This window comes from Nannobrachium achirus (genome assembly GCF_963921795.1).
Source record: "Nannobrachium achirus genome assembly, chromosome: 19".
Lineage (NCBI taxonomy): Eukaryota > Metazoa > Chordata > Actinopteri > Myctophiformes > Myctophidae > Nannobrachium > Nannobrachium achirus.
In genome coordinates, this window is record NC_137826.1 from 16,500,334 (window position 1) to 16,518,537 (window position 18,204).

The window sequence follows — 18,204 nt, forward strand, 5'->3', positions numbered from 1 at the left end:
CCGCGCTGTGAGCTTGTATATCTGCTATTTTTCACTGGTTAAAGCATTCAATAATTCTAGGCCTAAATGGGTTTTAAACATGAAGGACGGGAACGTAGCGGCTGTGTGTGAATCCTCTACTCCCGAGGAGGAGATGTGAGAGCACTTGTTTTTCATTGTGGATAGAGCTGTGGTGCAAAGCATGCTTGATAACAAAGAATACTAACATGCAGGCACCTGCATACATAGACATCAAAGGGGGCTTGAGCCCCTGCCCTTTTATCTGTCTGTAAAAACTGCCCTTTCCAGACCATGAATGCAATTTTGACTATGGTGAAAGAAATGCAAATGCCCTCTTTCCCTGCTATACCTGAAGGCAGCATTCAATAGAACTGCCTTGTCAAAACTCTCCTGAACTTGAATGCAGCATAAATGTTGAAAGAATTGCCCTCTCTGTGTAGAAATCCATGCCATTACGACACATCTCCAGTATTGACTTGGTTATGCTTAGTTCAGTTTGGTTTCACACACCGAAAATAGCCGACCTCCAAGCTCAAAACGCGTCCCTGCTAACATTTTAGAATGAGATATTTTGTGGAGTCTTCCATGTCAGGAACACAATACACGATACACGATGACGCAACGGTATCAAAAACAATCTCCCGTCCCCCACGCTAAAACACCACGTTGGTCCTCGGTGGAGGCGGTCATGTCGGGCCCCACCGACTGTGTCGTAACCCCGGTTCTGCAATAATCTTGCAGACCACCCAGAGGCTGCTGCAGAGGGAGATGGGGGTGTGAGGGGGTTGAATGGGGAACATGTTTATGCGTGTGTGTGTGTGTGTGTGTGTGTGTGTGTGTGTGTGTGTGTGTGTGTGTGTGTGTGTGTGTGTGTGTGTGTGTGTGCGCACACGCTGTTTTCCTGTGTGTGTGCATGTCTCTTTCCCAGCGAGCTCCCCACTGTTTGCCGTCCTAATCACGGCTGCTGTACGCTCCTACAGTATATTAGGACCCAGTTTGTGGTGAAGTCATGCTGTGCTTGCTCCTGACAAGCCTCCCCCCCCCCCCCCCACACACACACACACACACACCGTTCCCCCAGGCTACATGTCTGATGCGCACCCCGCGCAACAGAACACACAGACGCACAGACGCACATAATATCGTCGTTGTCGGGTGGGAAACCTCGTATCTCCCAGGTTTCAAATGTGTACGTTCTTTCGCAAAGTAAAGCCCTGCTTCGTCATACAAGGCCGTCACACAAACGTAGTGAAAACAGCAGATCTTCATGCACACAACGCCTCGGTGAATGCAAAACGAACGGTTTTGGACATACAAGGTTTCCATGCACCGACAACATAATACAGGTAAAGATGTCTTTGCCGTCGGGCAGAAATCGAGTATCTCCACGTTTATACATTTCTTTTTAATGTTATTTTTAATGCCCTATGCTTCATCATACAAGAGTGTCTGTCACACAAAAGGAGTGGAAATAACCCATCTATCTTTTAGATCAGCTATTTTAATCTTAAATAATAATAATAATAAGGAACGGTTTGGGACATATAACAGGAGGTTTCCACCCGGAATAGGGACGATATACAATCCCTACAACCTAACAAACTAAATGCATGGCTGTACACAAACATACACACACACACACACACACACACACACACACATAGACAAACCCCCCAGTGCGTATCTTATTAAATTCTGCCTCCATTTCTCTCACTATGCCCCCCCCCCCCCAGGTTATCCATAACCTGCAATGCAGGATGAATGGTCCTGGTGCGCACACTGTACACTCTGTACAGGCTGAGCTACAGTACATGACCCTGATGTCTTTTTCTTTATTCTCTTCTTTCACTGTGTTGAAATATACAGTATCAATATACAGTGGTTCTCAAACATTTTATGTCCAGTTGGAAAAGATTTTGTTCCAGAATCTCCCAGAAGAGAAGATGTGTGTTACAGATCTTTCTCAATTATTACACCCCAATATATTCAGTGGTGTAAAGTAACTAAGCACATTTACTTAAAGTTATACTGTGTAAGTTGCTCAACTAGTGGTCAGTAGCGTTATAGCAAACCGCGGTCACGTCTGCTTTTTTCGGCCGTTTTTCGCCGCGGACCGGGCCTTCAGACCACCGCGTCCGCCTCGCCGGCTCGCCCGCCTCGCCACGCATCCGTGGAGGTGTCTATTGTCCCTCTGCGGACCGGCGTTGGGGAGTTTTACAGGCTAGACTTCTACACCAGCGTAAACAAAGCTGTTGAAGCAAGCTATTTCCTGAAGAGACGTGATTGGCCGGTAGTGTATCATGTGTGTATGATCTGCAATGTGATTGGCCAACGTATACACAACGTATACGGATGATGCAGATGACGTCATTTTGCCGCGAAATCCCGCCCCTGTCACGGCTAAGTAGAAAACATATAAAGAAAAGGCTTTTGGGGCTGAAATTAACGGAGTGGGGGTTCTAAAACTTTAGCGATTTAACAGTTAGGACAATTTTAAGATATGTTTTATAAAAAAAGTTACATAGTATAACTTTAAGTACTGTACTTAAGTGCAATGATGAGGTATTTGTATTTTACTTGAGTATTCCCAATTTCCAATACTTTTACTTCTATACTCCACTACATCTCAGAGTTAAATTTTGTACTTTTACTTCACTACATTTATTTGAAAACTTTAGTTACTATAATTACTTTGTAGATGTATTATTACAAAACATACCTTTACCACTTGGACCCTGTTTAAACGTGGCTTTTGGAAAATAGCCGATCTACAAGCTCAACGTGTCACACAAGCTTGTAGATCGACTATTTTAAAAAGACTTTTTCACAATTTGACTGAATTTAGTACTTTTACTTTTGGTACTTTAAGCACATTTTGATGCCAATACTTTTGTACTTTTACTCAAGTACATTTTGAATTCCAGACTTTTACTTGTAGAGTATTTCTATATTGCTGTATTGATACTTTTACTTACACTAAGTAAAATATTTGGTTACTTTTTCCACCATTGAAAATATTTTTTAAATAGCAGTTATATTAGCTCAAAACATGTACAAAATAATAAAATACGGTATTTTAGTGGTAAAACTGATTGAGATGCTAAATTAACTCACTTTGCTGAGGCCCCACTGGGGAGAACCCCACTATGAGAACTATTGGTATATTATACTATTGGTATAATATACATACATACACATACATATATACAGGCCTATATACAGTATATAGGAACTAGGAGGTTTTCCTCTCAGCACCATTGGCTGACAAGCTTTGGAAGACAACATTGTACGTATGCTGTGGTCGTCTCAAGGGATGTTGTTCCACCGTGGCGTGAAGCCCGGCCTACATTGTGATATTTCTCCTGCGAAAAGACACAGGCTGCTAACTCGGCCACAAAACGTGGACTTCCTTTCTCATCCAAAAGTCAAGCAGTGAGGAAACTCATAAAAGCGAATATCTGAAAGAAACAAACCAATAAACCACTTGAGCTTTGACACAGTTTCCTGCATTTGGCGACAGCTGAGCAGCAACACATGCCGCCCTCTTAAAAAGCAGGAGGTGCGGGCTGTTTTTATGCCCGTCGAACACAGAGCTGTCGAGGCTGTGGGGAGTGCGGCATACAGTAACGGTCAACAACACGTTGTGGTGGCTGCTAGACTTTACGGTGCGTTACCGTAGAAGGGGCGCGCATGCAAGTGTCCCCGATGCCATTCGGGAACCTGATGAAGTCAGAGGTCGTATCATGTGGATCTTGAGTTCCACATGGGAACATTGTGTGTTTGTTTTAAGCAACTGCTGAAACGTATCACTTCTGCAGACATTCTTCTTTATATCACAAGCCAAGCTGTTAAAGGGGCCACGCCAGGCTTTTGAAAATATATATTTTATATAAATATTGGTCCATAATATGGTTTTATACAGGTTTTAGCGTAAACAACCACTTGGATATTGAAATGTCATGTTCTGTCTGTCTCTAATTCCAAGCCGTTTGTGTTGTGGATGTGGATGCAATACTAAAATGCCCTTTAATTTGTTGGCAATGGGGCGCTGTCTTTGGGATAAAATTGGAACGATACAATGTATCGTTCCAATTTTTGCATGGCATGCTAATCGTCCCTGTATCGTTCCAATTTTAGCCACTTCAAAGCCCCCCAAAGCCCCCAAAGTTGATATTGTCTTCGGCTGTCATGGTCAGGATGTCCGTGACCAGGCCGGTGCCAATGGTCTTGTTGCCGTCTCGCAGAGTGAACCGTTGGCCCCTCTCCAGAACCATTGGCTGGCGGAGTGTCAGATTCAACAAGGTGTCCTCCCCTGGCATCACCATCTCCTTACCAGCTGGCAGGGTGACTCTGGCCGTCATGTCCCAAGTTAGCGAGAACATAACGGGCATGAAGTTGCTGCCAAACGGCTTATGCCTGCCTCCTTCTTCCTTACTCAGAATATAAACCTGTGCCTGGACCTTCTGGTGTGGCATGATGGACCCCGGTTTGCTCATCACCATGCCTCTCCTCACATCCTCTCTTTTCAGACCGCGGACCAGAGCGCCCAGGTTGTCTCCTGCCTCTGCCCGATCCAGAGACTTGTGGAACATCTCAACACCCGTGACCACAGACTTGAGGGTGTGATTATGCCCCACAAACTCACAATCATCTCCCTTCTTGATAACTCCCCTCTCCAATGTTCCGGTAACAACAGTGCCCCTGCCTGGGATCGAGTAGACCCCTTCAACGGGCATCAGGAAAGGCTTTTCCAGCTCCCTCTTGGGCAGAGGAACGTAGTTGTCCACAACCTCCAGCAGTTTCAGTATAGCATTCGCTCCAATTTCAGGGCGTCTGTTCTCCAGGGCGCAGAGGGCGGAGCCGACGACGACCGGCGTGTTCTCGCCGTCGTAGCCGAACTCGGTGAGCAGCTCGCGGGTCTCCAGCTCCACGAGCTCCAGCATCTCCCTGTCGTCCACAGCGTCGGCCTTGTTGATGAACACCACCACGTGCTCCACGCCGATCTGCCGCGCCAGCAGCAGGTGCTCGCGGGTCTGCGGCATCTGACCATCAGTGGCGGCCACCACCAGGATGCAGCCGTCCAACTGCGACGTGCCCATGATCATGTTCTTAACGTAGTCGGCGTGACCGGGACAGTCTGTGTGAGCGTAGTGCCTCTTGTCTGTGCTGTACTCCACATGAGAGGCATTAATGGTGATTCCCCTGGCCTTCTCCTCAGGGGCGTTGTCAATGTCCTCATACTTCTTGAACTTTGCTCCGCCAGCCTCCGCCAGCACTTTGGTAATGGCAGCGGTCAGGGTGGTCTTGCCATGATCGACGTGCCCGATTGTTCCAATGTTGACATGGGGTTTTTCTCTGGTGTACGTCTTCTTAGCCTCTGCAGCAAACGTCCGCCGACTCAGCGGTACAGCACACAGTTTGAATGAACTGTGCAGGAGGCTTGGCGAGGACATCTGGAGAGCAGAGCAACATGCACGCAAACCCAAAAGCGCCGCCATCTTCTTGAATGATTGCGTCCACATTGTGGCTCTCAGACTTCATGTGGCGGGCCTGTGACATCAGTCGTCTACGACGTATCTATGATGTCACTATGATGTAGCTATGAGTGTCCGCATGAGCACGGAACTCCATGTATAGAGGTAGTATGAGCACGTAACTCCATGTATGTAGATAGAATGAGCACGGAACTCCATGTATGGAGATAATTGACGTAACTATAAGTGTCCGTATGAGAATGAGATGTCCGTATGAGACTAATGTCACACGAGACTAACGTCATAGAAAGTATGCATAGACGTACATCACCACAGCTGATGTCACGGACAGAACGGCCCATACAAGGAGATATGCACGTGTGTCATGTTTGATACCATCACGCACAGGTGTGATTTTCTTTTTATTTGAATCCTGAAAAGCGTAGTACTACACTTATCAGGTTTGCAAGATTAGCTTCGAAAAACACACAGGCAGACACCTTGACCATTTATGAAGGGTTGTACACCGCCACATAAGAAGTACAAGTACAGCACAACCTACAGTATGTGTGGACATGGTCCAATGTGCAGGATACTGCACTGCATGTGAAGTTTTTCTCTTACAGAGTTGTACCTCCAAATCGTACTTGCTCGACCTTATTATCTGCCATCGTCTCCTACGTAAACCTTTTTTTGCCGCGCTACTCCTCCCACAGTTTTGGTTTTACGCACCTAGGCCATATGTCAAATCTACGGCCTTCATTGGGATGCGCAGGCGTGCATTTTGCTAAGAGATACGTTATAGTTTAATTTATACCAGTAAGACTCCCTAATCGGGAGATAAGCGACCGCAAGGTCGCAACGTGATTTTAGGCCAAAATGTGTAGGAGCAGACATCCAAAAATGTTTTTTAAAAAATCGGCCTGACGGTAGCGCTATATGTGACAGATCCATGTTGATGAGATGAGTGTAGACATACTGTGTAGGTACCGATTTAAGTGATTTTAGGGCAAAATCTGTAGGAGCAGTGTCCAAAAATGTGTTCGAAAAAATCGGCCTGATGGTACTAACATCTTTCTAGTTGTATGAATACAATAAGGAGATAAGAGGTTTCTGCCTGACAGCAATGATAAGCAGACAAGTTTCAATTTCTGTATGCATGTTAAAGATTCAGTGTCAGCATGTTAACCTGCTTACAAACACATGCGTATCATCACTGTCGGGCAGAAACCTCATATCTCCAACTACTCACTCCAAGTTTCAAATTTTAATGTTTTTTCGTAAAGTAAAGCCCTGTTTCATCATAGAAGACTGTCGCACAAAACTTGTATCATGTATTAAAATGATAAATACAAAACAAACGGTTTTGGACATACAAGGTTTTCACTCGACAACAATGATATACACTCAAGCCCAGTCCCAATGCAAAGTGCTCAGGCTGACCAGCGTGAGAAGAGGCTTTCAGCAGGAGCCCTACTGTGGTACTGTGGTGGTGAGTGAATGATAATCTGTCCCAGTGGGAGATTTACATTACAACATTGGTCTGTTTGGACAAGGATCTCGCCACTGTCAAAGAACTGGAGAAATACTATACTCCTTTACCCACGTCAACCCTCTAATCTTAGCAAAACAGACCTGAGTTGCAACTGTACTTGGACAGCTTTTTTCCCCCCGTCTACACCAAATCACCTTGCCAGAAATGGCAGATTTACAAGCTGTAGGCCAGCTATTTTTGGCTAATGTGGGTTTTCCAGGTTTGTTTTCTTCCCTGACAGTTTGTTAGTCAATGCAGAACATATTCCACCAAATGAGGCAGTTGAAATGAGGGCTTCCCTGTCCGGAGGACACTGACCCTAAAAAGGTCAGCCTCCTTCTTCATCTGATTTCATAACATCATTACATCTTGTAAAAGCAACGAGCACTTGACTCAAATGTGCTCTTAAAAGCCTGGTCTTTAAAACGGCATGTTCTGGTACACTCTGTCCTTTAGGCAAAACCGTTTCAGAACCATTACAAGGACGTGTTCAACAAAGACTATGAAAAATGTAGCTGACTAAAACGAGGTAGCCTGCTGTATAATTCCATGTATGTACAAGCCCATCTTCTAGCTGTGTATTGGATACAATAATCAACATGAATAACAAAACCTTTACCAGGTCCCTAATAAGTTCTTCAAATGCCATAACTCATTAGGATTTACCTTATTACATTCCGCTATTAATAAATAAGTGGGCAGAGAGTTGAAGACAGACAGCAAACTAGGATCTCCATACAATGTTACCATTCCAGTAATTAGTGAAGAGAAACATCAAAGTCCAGAACAGAATTCATTAGCAAGAGAAGCTACAGAGGTACTACAGCATGTACCAGTTCTCTCCATGCTTGCATACTTCATAACATTACGTCGTTGACGGGTGAAAACCTTACATGTTCAAAACCGTTCGTTTTGTATTTATCGTTTTAAAAATGATCTAAACTAGTGAAAATAGCCGATCTACAAGCACACAACGCCTCGCACCGCGAGGCGTTGTGTGCTTGTAGATCTGCTATTTTCACTAGTTTTGTGCGACAGTCTTGTATGATGAAGCAGGGCTTTACTTTATGAAAAACATACACATTTCTAACTTGGAGATACGAGGTTTCTGCCCGACAGTGACGATTAGTCCCCCCCATATCGTGGCTGTTGGAAACCTTGTAGGTACAAAATCATTACTCGTCAGGAAATGGTAAAAAAAAAAAAGAACCTGTGTTCCAAATGATCCAATGCAGTTATTATTTATTCACAAGCTCTTGTTAATACTTTTCGGTTCAATTATTTATAAAACCCACAGACACACATAACAACTTTCACTTACAAAAAGTAGTACACACAGTAGATCAAGCGCCGGAATGCGATGTGTTGTGAGCTTGTGGATCGGCCGTTTTCACAACTTTTGTGTGACACAGTTTTACCACAAAGTAGGGCATTCATTTACCCCAAAAACATATGAAATTTTGAAAGATGTTAACGGCAACGATGGTGTGTCAAGGCAAGGAGCTTCAGGCTGGGTTTGGAATGAGTCTGAACAGTATGTCTCCCTATAGCCAATCTACAAGCTCACAGCGCATCACAAAGAGATTTGATGTAAAGCTGAAATAATATAGTATCTAGTATAGAGCCCTGGGGACCACGGTCAACTAAGTGGTTACGTTAAATTAGCAATTAAATTGCTACTGTAACCTATATTTTAAACAATGCTTTATTTTCCTTTCTTTCTGTCTTATTAGATTCATAGTTTTGTGGCACAATGTCTCCAAGTGATCACATACTGCTTAACCACTCAAACTCCAAACTGGACCTGAGTTGGATGCGTTGTGAACTTGTAGTTTTGGCAAACATACCCCTCGGAATAGGGATGCTGGGGCTCAAATGGTCAAACAGCAATTACAGTATAAACAAAACATGTTTTGGTAACTATTATTAAACACATAGTACCAAGAGGTTTATTGTCAACCGATAATCTTGCTTCTATCCACAACCAAATGCATCGTTTTGATCCAATAGACGTCTACGTTGTGCAACAAAGCAGATGTCTGCATCTGTACAGTCAGTGTACCCGATGGGACGATATGAACATTTCATATCATGATTATTGTGTCCATGGAAATCGCGATGTACAATATTATCGCGTTTATCAAAATATCCCCAACATCCATTATCCTGGGGCTGAACATTTGCCAAAAAATAGCAGATCTACAAGCTCACAACACGTTGCGTTTTGTAGATCGGCTATTTTTTGGCGAAGACATTTGATAGAGAGTGAGAAAAAGACAGTATCAAGTGCGTATGTTATAAGTACGTTTTACCCACTAGAGGGGTTTAAATGGTACCAGATATGCAGCGCTGGCGCTAGCAAATAAAAGGTGAGTTGATCCCAGTGCATGACAGAAGACGATTTCACCATAAATTAAATCTCCATGATGCGATTATCGTGAGTGTTTTGTATCACGATAAACGATAATATCGCTTATTGTCCCATCCCTACTGCAAGGTGAGTTCAGTTTGGATCTGAGCTTCTCTGCCTCTCCTCTCCATCCTGTGTGTGTAGTGTACTGCGTACTGTGCGTGTGGGTGTGTGTGCCTGCGAGCGTGTGTGTGTGTGTTGTGTGCGTATGTGCGTGCATGTGTCAGGGAGGGAGGAGGGAGAGAGTGTTCCAAAAAAGCCTGTGTGGATCTCGCCGGCTGATTTGGAACCCCCACCCCCATCCACCACCACCACCACCCGCAGCCCCATCCAAAGATGGCTGCTCACATCAAAGGGAGCCTTGTATCTCAGAGGATTTCAGAAATTCAGCCGCAGGCTTGGAGAGGACTTTACAGCAAGCGCGCCTCAGGGCTGAGCACAGGGGCTCGCACCTACTCAGACAGCGGTGGCGGATGCCCGCAGGGGGAACCCGAGGAAGCCAGGGCAGAGAGCCCGAGCACAGAGTGCAGTGTCATCACTGCGGGCCCGAGTGTGGGTTGGTATAAGACTCAAATACCCGGAACGCGCCCCGAGTCGCGTTAGATTTTAACCACTTTAACCATTCTTTTAAGCTTTAACTATTGAAAAACAGCAGATATACAAGCTCACAGCGCGGCACCGAGTGCCGCGCTGCGAGCTTGTAGATCTGCTGTTTTTGAGAAAATCTTGAAAATCTTTGAATATCTTTGACCCGATTTCTAAATCCTTCCTCTAAATCAGTGGTTCTCAAAACTTTTTCATGTCAAGGACCACCAAAATTACATTCATTTGGCCGCAGACCTCCATCTCAAAATATGTTGTTCCAGGGACCCCCCAGAAGCAGAGATTTGAGTTACAAAAGTTTGCTTAAATATATATTGAAAAATGTGCACACATTTTCACAATCTTTCAAAAATAGCAGATCTACAAGCTCGCAGTGCGGCACTCGGTGCCGTGCTGGGAGCTTGGACATATCTGCTATTTTTCAATAGTTAAAGCATTCAATAATTCTAGGCCTAAATGGGATAAGGCAGCCTGTGTGAAACAAACTATAGCGTCCCGTGCTGGTAGACGGCTGGAGCGATTAAGAATGCCTGTATTTTGAATAATTTACTTCATAAATAGATAATACTGGCTCATTATAAGCGGGCATCAATATTCTAACGATAAGCTGAAGGAGGGGTGAGGTGTTTGGGTTTTCAGTTGCCTGTGAGAATCTTTTAACACTCGCATGACTGAGCCTGACTTTGAGATTTTCAGGGGCGTCAATTCAAGGGTTGCATTTGTAGTCCTCCACCAGCCATTTTGAGGACCTCACAGGTGTTTTGATTAACGTAAAACATTGGTTCTATGCCAATCAGACAAATTGAACACCTGTGTTGGTCCTCAATATGGCCGGTTTAGGACTACAAATGCAACCCATGAATTGGGTATGGCAGCAGCTGCCATAGGGTCCAGGGGAGAAAATAAAAGTTACTTTTAAATATAAATACATGAATGTCTCTTTGTCTATCTGTTCTGGTTATTATGTTGTTAAATTACAGTAAAATAACTATGCAAAATTTTACAAAATGGTCAGTTTAACAAGGTATTATAGGCCTAATTATATTCTTCACACTTGCATTCTCCCCATCTTGACAAAATGGTCAGCTGCACAGGTGCAATTCATTATTGTTAATTGTGGCACGATTACTAACATGCCAAGTTTAGCTGCACTTGAACAACCATTCCAGCCTGCCTTATCCAGCCCAAGAAACCGTAGAAACAGGGGAAAAATAGAATGTACTTCTTAAAATAAATAAAATGTATCATGCCTGTTGCTAAGTTATGGCAACATGACTGGTGTCTTGGACGCGCGCGAAGGCGCGCGTGCAAGACACCAGTCATGTTGCCATAACTTAGCTTTTTTCTGAACTGACGCCACTGGAGATTTTGAGGTGTTTTGGGTTTGCTCAGGAAACTCTCAGAAATGTGCCCTTTCATGACTTTTCCTAAACATACAAGCCAAGTCCTGTTTTTTTTTTTTTTACCATTTGAGATGTTTTGTAAATATGAAATAAATATTTGTGAGTGTTTCCTGAGCAATATAATTCCATTTCTAAATCTCAAAAGGAGGAAGTTTTATAAATGTAGCCTATAAGTGATGGTATAACAAATCAAACAGAAAGTCACCACCTTCTCTGATTAAAATACAGTGCCAAACGACTTTCAGATCAACATTCTTACTATGGACTTCCCTGCCAGACGACTTAAATCGACTTTGACTTAGAAAAAAAGAAAAAAAAAATGTTTTTAATTTTTTTTGGACCCCATTAAATCTAGTAAACATGATTTCAATCGCGATTTTGCATGTTCCACCCCCATACAACCCCATCTTTCATACAGGGAAGCCATCTTTGTTTACATAACATGTAAAACATAATGGCTATTATCTCAAGAATGCCTGAACGGATTTCCAATCTGTTTTTTTTTTGTTTGAAAGCTGTGAACAGCCTGCACAAACATGGTGCATGATCTGTGCACTATAAATTACATGAGAGTCTATGGAGATTTAATGGCAATATAGCCATTAGAAGGCATATTTAATTTGGCAGTAACTGAGTTAAAAAGGATAAACTGAAAATAACTGACAATGTAAATGACACATGACAAAACGTATGTTAATGTTGAAATGTGTGCAACCTTTTTTTTCCATTATTGCTGTCAGATCTTAGCTTTGGATGTGGGGTGGGATTTATATTCAGGATACTCAAACAGTGCACAACAGGTGATTTGTATTTTCATTCCATCCAGGCAGTTTAGGACAAACATCACTAATTATTTGCAGCTACAGTAGCTATTCTGCCCAGGAGTGCTTGCAGCAAATGAGGCAGAAAATGAAGTGGTTTGCGCTTTTTAAAGGTGCAGTAAGTGATACAGTATATATTCTATGTTTTATGATTCTCTCTCCTGATTGGATAATATTGGTATCCTGACCCAAAATAGCATTTTCTGTTTACTAAAGAGCTGGAGAGACGCGGAGGCCCCTGTTACTGAACAAACACTCTATAGCAATGATTGCTATCAAGAATATAGAGCTTTTACTTCTTAACGAATAAACAAACAAGAAACAAGAAATATTCACTTACACTAACTTTAGATTTACTTCTCTAGATTTCCCTAAAGCCTAAAGGCAAACAAATATATTTTATAATGTCCAAAGTTAACACATTATTATGTCCAAACGACGTATCTATCTAAAACATAAGGAAATATCATTTCCTACAACCGTAGCACACTCGTAGTCGTAACCATAGTCTAAACCAGGGGTCTTCAACTCAAGAGTTACTACAGGGGGGCCTCCAAATCTTTGTGTGACAGAAACTTTTTTTCTCCTTTTTCATATTAACCATTTGAACCCTAGTGTCCATATTTTGAGAAATTTAGCCAAAAATAGCAGATCTACAAGCTCACAACGCCTCGCAGCGCGAGGCGTTGTGAGCTTGTAGATCGGCTATTTTCGGCAAAGAGGTTTGGTGTAGAGGGGAAAAAAGGGGGGAGTACAGAGTGAAATGTCAAGTTATGTATTGACGATTCAAGTGGTTAAATACTAATAAACACAAATTGACGTGAATCCAAAATACACTGATGATTGTGCTGTCAAACAATGAAACTATATGGAATCCATGAAAAGGTTGTGGGGGGTTCCTGCTTCATCTCTCTCTCTTAACTAAAGGGTCCTTGGCCTGAAAACATTGAAGACCGCTGCTCTAAACCTAACCATTGTCTAGCACTGAGTCTCATAGCAGTTGCCGGTATAACACGGCAAGCCCAAATTTGATGTGTATACTTTACTGTAACGTGACAAAATCACAGAGCATGAGATTCACACACTGCTATGTGTGTGTGGGGCCTGATCCTACCTGTAAACAGCCCTCTTGTCTGACTCCAGCTGGGCCTGGGGGTCCAGGGTCACACTGACTGGGGTGTTTCCTGCTGCTGAGGCTGCTGGGATGTGGACCTGTGGGGTCTTGGTGCTCTGCTGGCTGGTGCCCGTCATCTGGGGAATAACCAAACCTGTTACTTTTAAACAGAAAATACAGAGCCCACACAGTGTGACAAAGTGAGGGACAACTCTCCGTTACTCAGCGCCACTTGTCCCTTACATGGTTATCTTGTACATTACACCATATTATTTTATAGACATATCCAATGCGCTATAAGATACTATCGCAACAGTGAATCACTTACTATCCAGGGTTGGTCACATTTCAGTACATACATAAGCAGTCTTGCGTAGCCAGACAACTATTCCACAATCTCTGAATGCTATATAGAGTCTGGAACTACAGCTCCTGAACGGCGAGTAATGGAAACTGGCATTACCGTAATATATTTTAAAATTTCATTTCTGCTAAGCAGCAAGCTAAACATGCTTAGATTATTTGTATTTATATAATGATAAATGTGCGTGATGTGAGACGGAAACGGAAGTGACGAGGGGGCTTCACTTCCGCTCTACCGGTTACTCATCATTCTTCTTCCGTTGCCCCAGACTGTATGACGGGAGCATTTCCAAATCGTGGAGTCAACAGTCTTGCCACGCGAGACTACTACATAAGTAACCATAACAGAACAGTAAGGCTAGGGCTCCACCAAAAAGACGGCGTCGGGCCGTGTCAAAAAATTAACCGGGGCGAATTTGAGCGTCCGGCGTTGACGTCGGCAGTGGAGCACCCTTCATTAATTAAAACGAGGGCGTTCTCAGCATCGGCGTTGACGCGAAGCTCGATGCGCCCGGTGAAGCCGGGGGGTAACAATGAGTTTGCTTGAGACATATTACTGTATGTATGTGACTGGCTTGAACATTGTAAAGTTGTGAGTTCCTTTGTTCATACTTAAGATTGTTTGATAATTGGTCGGATACACATGCTGTACTATTGTGTGGGGTAAGTGGATACACATGCTGTAATTTTAACCATGTCCTTTTGTAGAATATATTGATACAACCGAAAACTAGATCAAAGGTACACCTACAGGCCACAGCAATAATAATTGAGAACTAGGCAGACTAGGTAGACTAGACAGATAATTTAAATGTAAACTAAATTGTATCTATAAAATAGTCTTCTTACAAACTGGAAAATGTTCATGACCATTCCTGATAAAGGCAAGCATTGCTGCCATGTGCTTCATATTACAAACAGGCTTATAGCATTTAAATAACAGCGGAGTGAGCAAAATATTTGCAAACTAAATAACACAACTTTATTTTAGATTTGATTCATTGGTTTGGATGAGAATCTATTGAGTTTGGGGTGAATGTGGTTTCAGAATCATAGGCTATGGTAGGTAAACATTTGTCTAACACTGCTAAAACGTGGTCATTGCAGGAAAAAAGATATTCAGGGTGGAGGATATTTGGCAACATTCTGCTGCTGTTGACATGCCATTTCCTTACATCAACAAGCCTGACTCTGACTACAAATAAAGAACAGGCTGCAATGAGTTGTTATTGTCTGACAATTCACAGGCAGAGTGATAAAGCCGCTAATTACAATGAACGAGATAAGACACAGCACCTTCACTAATTGAATGAGACAAGCTAGTTTTATTTACAGCATAGATTATTGTTCATGTTTAATACTAATTGACAATTACAGTAGCTATCATTTAAACTCCTCCGTTCAAACTCTGGACATCAAATAACAGCCCCACAATGCACTGCTTTGGGTTTACTGGGGTTATGAGCTCTGAAGGAACCTTTGAAGAACCATTGGGAGGGACATAGCAGAGCCAGTAGAGGTTCAACGGTGTACAACGGTAACCAGGGGTGTCGCACCAAATTCTGGGCCCCTGGGTACAAGGATTCGCTCACATTTTGTGATTTAACTATTGAAAAATAGCAGATATACAAGCTCACAGCGCGGCACCGAGTGCTGCGCTGCGAGCTTGTAGATCTGCTATTTTTGAAAAATCTTTGAATATTTCAAATCCTTCTAAGGTTTTTTGAAAAACCTATGTTTCTATGTCAGTGGTGCTCAAACTTTTTCATGTGAAGGACCCCCAAAATTACATGTATTTGGCCACGGACCCCCATCTCAAAATATTTAGTTCCAGGGAGCCCCAAGAAGCAAAAAAAATGTTTGCTTAAAAAATAAATATATTCAAAGATTTGCACTCGGTGCCGCACTGTGAGCTTGTATATGTGCTATTTTTCAATAACTAAAGTATAAAATAATTAAGGCCCTTCCACCTTGGGCCCTAGTAACTCAGTCCCACTCCCCCCCCCCCCCCCCCCCTCTCCCTTGTGACTCCCCTGACGGTAACCAAGTTATTTCGGGGCCACCTTCCGCACCTTCACTGGAGAGGGACAGAGGGAAACCTCTTCCCAGGGGGTGACATGCTTCATGAACATGGGCCATTGTCTACACACCCTTCACCTCCACTTCTCTATCAGCCCCCTTTTTACTCTCAGGAAATGAGACTACCCCACCCACCCGACCGCACGCCTCCTCTTTCCCATCACCCTCGGTTTTTGAGCCGGGGGTGGGCCGGGTGGTGGTGGGTGGTGTTTGGGGGCGGGCGGGGGTTGCATGAGGAAGCTTCAAGTCTTAATCCCGGCTCCAAATGGGAAATAAATTAGCTTCTTCACACTTAACTAGCTCTCATTTGCATTTGCCGAGCGCAGAGCGCGGCTCAGGAGCTCTCTCCCCTGGCACTAATCCTCCGGGCGAGGGGAAGACGGATGTGGTGTGGACGTAGAGAGGTGCGTGGTGGTCTGATGAACCTGCTCTACTTCCCATCATTGGGGTGGCTACACAAACAAAGGTTTCTCCCATGCCGCTTGCCGGGGGTGAAGGCCGAGTTTCCCCGTCACTAATTGCACCAACCTGGTGAAGGTATTACGCCTTGTGTTAAACACTACGAGCAGGGCTTATTGTTTCTTTTTTTAACCCTTCTCTTTTTATACTTAAACTGCATTACCTCTCACAATCTGTACCCACGTTAAGAATCTTATGGATAAATCATGCTAATTCAGAGCTCAGCGCTAGCTAACATCTACCCACGTAATAAATGGTATTAAAAACATTATCTCTATATTATAACTAGGGATGGAGCTCGTTAATTTGTATTGATAATGAGCACCTTATCGATCATGCTTATTGAGCCGGGCTTTTATCAAGCCCACTATTGAGCGTTTTCTAATATTTTGTGGAAAGACGTGAGACAAATTCTGAACAGAACTGGAATCTTTTTTTTATTGGCCAGTTGTTGTGACTGTGAGTTTGTGGCTGACCACCATCTATTAAGATGACAATTTGATAAAAGTAACAAATATTATCATTAAAACAATCATTCATTATTGTGCTAAGTGTTAAATGGCTTTATATTATGAATAGTACTGTAATAATGTCTTGATCGCCTCTTGTCTTGATTGTTTAAACATGACATCATGGGCCGCTATATATGCTCGATAACAATCTTGATAAGCCCAAAGCTTATTGATACCAGGTACTCAATAAATGTGTTATCGGGTTTGTAGCGGACCCTTGTTTCGAGCTCAATCCCTACTTACTAGTAAGACACCTCAGGGTGACATGCGACCTCAGGGTGACATGCGGTCGCACCAATTCTTGGCCATCTGGCCAGTGATGTATATGGGACCAGTTACTCATATATGGAGACCCCTTCATGATAGTTATGATATGTCAAAACATGCCCATACTGTATATGGACATTACCAAATATGGGCATTCCCATATATGTCCTTAATATTGATAACATAATATCCTTAATAATGTCCTTAATATTGACAATATAGGAATCTCCATATATAGGCATAAAACATACGTAAGTAATGCCAAGCAGGGCCTTGGTGAGTTAGGGCCTTGGTTTGATGCCTGTGGATCTCCATAAATGGGCATAAGGGGGTACCCTAACATTCTCATTTTCGGCCTGGGATTTATGACATCAGAAATCTCCAAGTATGGGGTAACACTTTATATTAAGGATGCCTTTATAATGCATTATAATGCATTATAAGCTCATTTATAATGCATTATAACACGCTTATAAGGCATTATAACACTCGTTATAAATGTTTATAATCATGTATAACAGCTTATAACAGTTTATAACCACGTTTATAACGCATTATTAAGTGCTGGTTATAATGCGTTATAATGCAAAGTGGAACAGCACATTATAACTACCATAACTTACTTAGTTATAAATGCACATAGTGAAGTGCTATAATGTGTCATAATGCATTATAACCAATGTGTTTATTAAATATAATAATCACCTATAATATGCTATAGCATGACTTTGAGACCTTTAAGTAAAGTGACGACATTTATTAACGGTTATTAGCAATTGTATCATACTATAATACCTTATAGCACAACATAGTGACCTTTAAGTAAAGTGACAACATGAATTAAAGGTTATTAGCAATTGTATCATACTATAATACCTTATAGCACAACATAGTGACCTTTAAGTAAAGTTACAACATTAATGAATGGTTATTAGCAATTGTATCCTACTATAATACCTTATAGCACAACATAGTGACCTTTAAGTAAAGTGACAACATTTATTAACGGTTATTAGCAATTGTATCATACTATAATACCTTGTAGCACAACATAGTGACCTTTAAGTAAAGTGACAACATGATTTAATGGTTATTAGCAGTTGTATCATATTATCATATATTGACACTAAAATAAGACAAAGAAATTCTCAAAGACATCTTTATT

The 18,204-nt window shown here is 42.5% G+C and overlaps 2 protein-coding genes across 5 annotated transcripts in view; both read right to left on the minus strand.

The window, feature by feature from the left end:
- pknox2 (pbx/knotted 1 homeobox 2) overlaps positions 1-18,204 on the minus strand; it is a gene marked incomplete at both ends in the record, with an annotated part of 61,372 nt that overhangs the window by 39,592 nt on the left and 3,576 nt on the right. For 3 of the 4 annotated variants that reach the window (XM_080749929.1, XM_080749928.1, XM_080749927.1), the window contains one exon: positions 13,360-13,496. In XM_080749929.1, the coding sequence (XP_080606055.1) occupies positions 13,360-13,496 (137 nt within the window). Of the gene's footprint in view, positions 1-13,359; positions 13,514-18,204 lie in introns of all 4 variants that reach the window. The other variant, XM_080749926.1, reaches the window with a different exon arrangement.
- On the minus strand, positions 4,143-5,498 carry LOC308304057 (elongation factor Tu, mitochondrial-like; the record flags this gene model as incomplete). The annotated part of the gene is made up of 1 exon (XM_080748616.1): positions 4,143-5,498. One exon carries the CDS (start codon positions 5,496-5,498, stop codon positions 4,143-4,145), a length of 1,356 nt encoding a protein of 451 aa, XP_080604742.1.